The following is a 6,000-nucleotide window of genomic DNA, read 5'->3' as shown; positions in this document are numbered from 1 at the left end:
TAAAACAGTTTCCTTTGAAACAACAGGTATGGCTGCTATTTTGTTCCTGAGATGCAGTCGAGCTCAGTTCCCAGGTCTTTCTGGGAATTCTGGGTGGCAAATTTCCTTCAATAAATCATTTTCTGCTTAAATTAACTTGACTGGATTCTGCTGTCTCTAAAATTCGTTACCCAGGTGGAATAGCTTCTAACACAATCCTAGTGATAAAACAAAGTACTTCAACAGATTCACTACTAAGAAGAAACTTGAACTTTTCTGGTTGCTGTGCCTCAGGGTTCCTGCCCTGGCCTACATCCACAGCCATGCAGTCCAAAGGCTGCTACAGACTGTGCTGGTCTTGCAAGAAGACAGCCACAGCCGTGGCATGCGGCAAACAAGACAAAGCCTTATCAAGGTGAACAAGAGGCCCCTGCAGATGACTGAGTCGCATACACTGCAGTACAAGCTACTGGAGCCTGTTCTGCTTCTGGGTAAGGAGCGATTTCCTGGTGTAGACATCTGTGTCCAGGTGAAGGGTGGTGGTCATGTGGCTCAGATTTATGCTGTCAGTCCATCTTCAAAGTCCTTTTGGCCTACTACCAGAAACATGTGAATGAGGCTTCCAAGAAGGAGATCAGTGTCATAATTCAGTATGGCTGGAGCCTGCTGGTAGCTGACCCCTGCCACTCTGAGTCCAGAAAATTTGGAGACCTTGGTGCCCATGCTTGCTACCAGAAATCCTACTGATAAGCCCATCACCAAGATCAGGGATCCTCTTTATAATAAACACTGGTTGTGAGATTTTAAGGAAGAAGAAGAAGAAAGAGAAGGAGGAGAAAAAGAAGAAAATTGAAATTAAGCAAATTAAACAACAGTACTCACTATGTACAGAAAATGTGGAAGACACAGACTCTTGCCCTCAAGACAATCAAGCCTGTCAAATGAGGAAACAATCAGCCAATTCCAAAATGTGGGACCCCCTGCAGTATCAAATGATCTAGTTTCAGTTCCAAGATGGTAGAGTAGGGAGGGAACTTACTACTCTAACCCAGGAGAAGATAGCTTAAAAAAAAAAGTGGAAAGAGGCCGGCGCCGCGGCTCATTAGGCTAATCCTCCGCCTTGCGGCGCCGGCACACCGGGTTCTAGTCCCGGTCGAGGCACCGGTCCTGTCTTGGTTGCCCCTCTTCCAGGCCAGCTCTCTGCTGTGGCCAGGGAGTGCAGTGGAGGATGGCCCAAGTGCTTGGGCCCTGCACCCGCATGGGAGACTAGGAGAAGCACCTGGCTCCTGCCATCGGATCAGCGTGGTGCGCCGGCTGCAGCGCGCCTACCGCAGTGGCCATTGGAGGGTGAACCAATGGCAAAAGGAAGACCTTTCTCTCTGTCTCTCTCTTACTGTCCACTCTGCCTGTCAAAAAAAAAAAAAAAAAAGTGGAAAGAGTGTAGTCTTAGGGAAGAGTTAGGGGAGAAAATGGCAGAGGAAACTCTACCGAAATTGGAGGGACACGGTGGACCTAGGTGGAGGGTGTGGGCGCCCACCACTTGGACTCCAGCAGCTGAGAACCTATGCACCAGTGTTGGAAAGTGAGGTGAGACCAGATCGCAGCAGTCCAAGCCACTGGTGAAAAAGTTGCAGGAAGAGCCTAGAGGGAACCCAGCTTGGAGCCCCGTGGGGGATAGTGTACCTGCCAAACTAGAGGAGAGAAAAAAAAAGGACGGGACAGACACATTTTTCTCTCTCTTGGATCATTTTACAACAGCATTCTGTAACAAGCCGATAGAGCAGGCACCATTTAGGACACATGTAATAGCTGCACCAGCTCGTGTCTGTGCCAGCAACCAGCTGAGTGGAAACCCTGACTCTGGAGAACTAACAGGGAGCTAGGAGCTTGTGACCGTGTGAGGCTTCTGTACTGGGACTGTGAAAAGGACTGAGGATGTATGGGAGGACTCATGGTGTGGCTGGGACTTTGAGCAGTCACAGTGGGAGACTCCACATGTTCAGGGTGTTCTGGTGAGAGACATTGCTGGGGAAACTGACCTTACACTGAGGATTGCCCAGATCCTTTGTGTGGTCCTTGGGACACAGAGGACGAATATTACACCCACTGGGGCTAGTGCTCAGGCACTGGTCTCCATTGAGGAGAGGAGCTCAGTTGAGCAGAGTAAATTTCCCTTCTGATTAAAAAAGAAAGGAGAAAGCTTTACCATGCCAAACCTGGGTGTGTCACATTAGACATGCTCTTAACCCTGGAGAACTGAACAGAGCTCTCTGGCCACACCCACTACAAGCCTCTGGATAAGCACTGAAAGCAGACTTCCCACTTATTTACAGAGCCATAGTAGAATGATAAAAGCCACCACAGGGGGGGAAAAAAAAGGAAAAGGAAAAGGAAAAGGAAAGGAAAAGAAAAAAATCAACGAGTATCTCCACATATGCTGGACAGCAAACATACCAATTCAAGAAAACAAGAACAAGGAAGACAACATGACACCCCCAAAATAACATGACACTTCAATACTAGATTGTGAAGATGATGAGATGGAAGAAATGCAGGAAATGGAATTCAAAAAATTAATCATAAGATTTCATAGAAGTAATCAGAAGCAAATGCACGAACTACAAATGATCTAGTTTCCTCAAAAAAAATGAAAAAGAAAAAGAAAAGAGGGAATGTGGGGGGGGGGTAGATTGTTGGCGACTAAAAGAGATATAGTAAGCATTTATTTATTTATTTATTTGGAAAACCAAGTGAGAGAGCGACAGAGAGGGAGCGACAGAGAGAGAGAGAGAGAGAGAGAGAGATCTTCCATCCACTGGTTCACTCTCCAAATGTTCCAAACAGCCAGAGCCAGGCCAGCCCAAGCTGGAAGTCAGGAACTCCATTCAGGTCTCCCACATGGCTGGCAGGAACCCAAGCACTGGAACCATCACTTGTTGCATCCCAAGGTGAGCAATAGCAGAAAGCTAGATTGGAAGTGCAGAGAAACTGGGACTCAAAAGAGATACTCCAGTGTGATTCCAAGTGGTAGCTTAACTTGCTGACCCATAGCTCTTGCCCTAATATTCTAATTTTTTAAAAAATTTAAACCTAAGAAATAGTCATATTTGGGGAAATGGGAAATTTGAATAAGAACTGTGTGTTAGATGATATTAAGATGTATTAATTTGGTTGACAAAAGTAATAACAGCATGGTGGTTACCTTAAAAAAAAATTGTTGGCCCTGGCATTGTAATGCAGCATGTTAATACTGGAGTGCTGGTTTGAGTTCCAGCTGTGGTGCTTCTGATCCAGCTCTCTGCTATGGCCTGGGAAAGCAGCAGAAGGTGGCCCAAGTGCTTGAGCCCCTGCACCCACATGGGAGACCTGCAGGAAGCTCCTGGCTCCTGGCTCCTGGCTTCCGCCTGGCCCAGCTCTGGCCTTTGCCGCCACTCGGGAAGTGAACGAAAAGATGGGAACATTTCCCTTGCTCTCTGTCACTCTGCCTTTCAAATAAATAAAATGAATCCTAAAAGAAGAAAGCAAATCTAGAAGAATAGGCAAGGAATTGATGTATTTGTCTGCAGGTGACTATAGGTGGCTTAGGATGGGAGTAGAGAAACCGTTCACATTTGTAATCCTCTTTCATTTTGACTTCTGAGTCAGGTATTACTGCACTACTATTACAAAATGGACTGGGCTTTTAGGAAAGTTTTGTATAAAAACAACACTGGGGGCTGACGCTGTGGCATAGTAGGTTAAACCTCCACTCCGGCACTCCGGCATCCCATATAGGCACAGGTCGGATTCCTGGCTCCTCTGTTTTTGATCCAGCTATCTGCAGGTGGCCTGACTCCTGGCTCCTGGCTTCAAATCAGCTCAGCTCCGGCCATTGTGGCCATTTGGGGAGTGAACAAGTGGATGGAAGACCTCTCTCTGTAACTCTGCCTCTCAAATAAATAAATAAAAATCCATGACACTAGCATAAAATAATCACGAATTTTCTTATCATTGCCTTTGTTTCAATTAGCAATTTAAACCAGGAAAATATGAGCCACTTTATTTAGCAGACTTCATGGTCCCTGCACATATTTACCACTTCTGAATGAAACAATTTCTTTTGTGCCATTATTTGTAAGCCTGATTTACTGGGTGATAAATTGAAAAGAGTGAGTTATTTTCTAAGAATAGCATTGAATGAAGACAGGTGGCCACTTTAGAGCTATGAACCCAGAGAGAAGAGAGGCAAACACTGAATGGATATAGATGAGGAAGCAGTTAGATCAAGTCCAGTCTTGCCAAGAGCCACCATCACCGACACCTGCTGGGTGCTGTGGTCTTCTGAAATGCGGGTACAGGTCAGAATTAGTTTCCTGCATTTTCCTCACCTGCTGCCATCGCCTCAGGGCGGGATTAGGATTTTCACCGGTCCCTAAACACTGGAAAGATGATGGTGCTTCCCTGTCCTCTTCTGGGATTAAACACAGGAATTCATTTAGAAAGTCAATGTAAAAATTAGGATGGAGGCAAGACTTTCCTTCTAACGCAAACTTTTTCTGCTTGGCTCTCCTTTGCGAGTGCTTTAGCTTAGGCTCACTTACTCGCCTGTGCCACAAGGCAGCCGTCGCAGCAGCCTTAAGCCCCACCTACAAGCCGCTCCCGGGTGCCAGCTGTGCAAGCCCCACCCGCCGACGAGCTCCGCCTCCGCCTCCCGGCCCGGCCCTCAGCCCCGCCCCCAGGAGCGTCCTCGTGACGCCAGCGCGCTGTCGGCGAATCCTGGCAGCAAATGAGCGCTGGCAGCCGCGGCCCGCTGTCGTACCCTCGCACGCGCACGCGCGTTTGTTCCCGGAGCCCTGAAGACCTGGCGGAGCCCGGCGCGGATGGAGGCCTGAGGGCGGCGGGGGCGGAGCGCGCCGCGAGCTGGGGGCATGTCCGCGTCGGGCGCCGTCTAGAGGAAGGCCAAGCAGCCGCCACCACGCTTTCACTCGCGGTGAGACGCAAGCGGGCCAGGCCGAGGGCCGCGGCGGCGATGCAGCGACGGAGGCGCCCCCCGCCTCCCGCGTCTCAGCTGCCCGAAGGCTGCGGGGGAAGCGGCGGCGGCGGCGGCCGCGGTGGCAGCGAGGAGGTGGAAGTGCAGTTCTCCGCCGGGCGTTTGGGCTCGGCCGCGGCGGTTTCGTCGACCGCCGCGCGCAGCACGGAGGAAGAGGAGGAGAGGCTCGAGCGCGAGCACTTCTGGAAGATCATTAATGCCTTCCGCTACTACGGGTAAGGAGCGGTGGCGGACCCCCCGCCCGGCACGCCGGGGCGGCCGCCACGCCTCCAGGGCGCGGGCACCGGCCCCCTGAGCTGACCTCCGGGCCCCCGGCCACCTCGCAGCTCCGCAGCCCCCTGCCCTGCACACCCTCGTGTCTGCCGCGCCGTCTGCCGCTGTGCCTCCTGTCCTCTGAATCCAGGGTCAGATTAGCTCTCCTGCCTTCCACCCCTCGTTCGAGGCTGGGCTCTGAGGCTGGTTGGGGCGACCGGAGGCGTGATGTAACCACTTCAGATAAAAAAGGATGGTGGTACAATCGTCCAGTGCTGGGCCTGATTGGTATGTGTTGTCCGCATGTCCTCCAAAGGGAGCACACCGAGAGTCCACGTCCACCTGCACGTGGGATGCCAGAGGACGCATTTCCCCAACTGTTGCCAGCTCTCTTAGAACGGTGTAAGGTTTCCATCCCACCCCCTAGGCGCTGTGAACGCACCTTTGCTTTTGTGGCGAGCAGTTTGAATGGTGCCGCTCATTGTCCTTAACTGGTGGGTGATTAAGGGCGGAGGTGTTCCCGGAATTCTAAAACGTACTTGAATACTAAGGAGGGAAGTGAGGAGAGGCACAGTAACAGTCTGCATTGTGTTCTTTTATTCTGCAAACATGTATCAAATTCTCCTTGAGGCTGGGCATAGCAGTAATTACGGTCCTCATTCATAATACAACTTAACTTCCTTTAGAGAGATGTTCAAATAGCTTAATCACAAAATTATAATTCCGAGATCTGAAAAAGA

At 50.3% G+C, this 6,000-nt stretch overlaps 1 protein-coding gene and 1 pseudogene across 1 annotated transcript in view; both read left to right on the top strand.

Annotated features, from left to right (window-relative positions):
* Nucleotides 1-302: 302 nt before the first annotated feature.
* Nucleotides 303-726, top strand: LOC133771042 (small ribosomal subunit protein uS9-like; annotated as a pseudogene).
* A 4,036-nt stretch (nucleotides 727-4,762) lies between these two features.
* Nucleotides 4,763-6,000, top strand: part of CARNMT1 (carnosine N-methyltransferase 1) — a 54,937-nt gene continuing 53,699 nt past the window's right edge. Inside the window, exon 1 of the mRNA XM_062208427.1 lies at nucleotides 4,763-5,223. Within this exon, the coding sequence (XP_062064411.1) occupies nucleotides 4,988-5,223 (236 nt within the window). The 5' untranslated portion in view covers nucleotides 4,763-4,987. The remainder of the gene's footprint in view (nucleotides 5,224-6,000) is intronic.

Source organism: Lepus europaeus, chromosome 12 (assembly GCF_033115175.1).
Source record: "Lepus europaeus isolate LE1 chromosome 12, mLepTim1.pri, whole genome shotgun sequence".
NCBI classification, from domain to species: Eukaryota; Metazoa; Chordata; class Mammalia; order Lagomorpha; family Leporidae; genus Lepus; species Lepus europaeus.
Note: the sequence above shows the minus strand (reverse complement) of the source record. Positions and strands in the feature narration are given on the sequence as shown.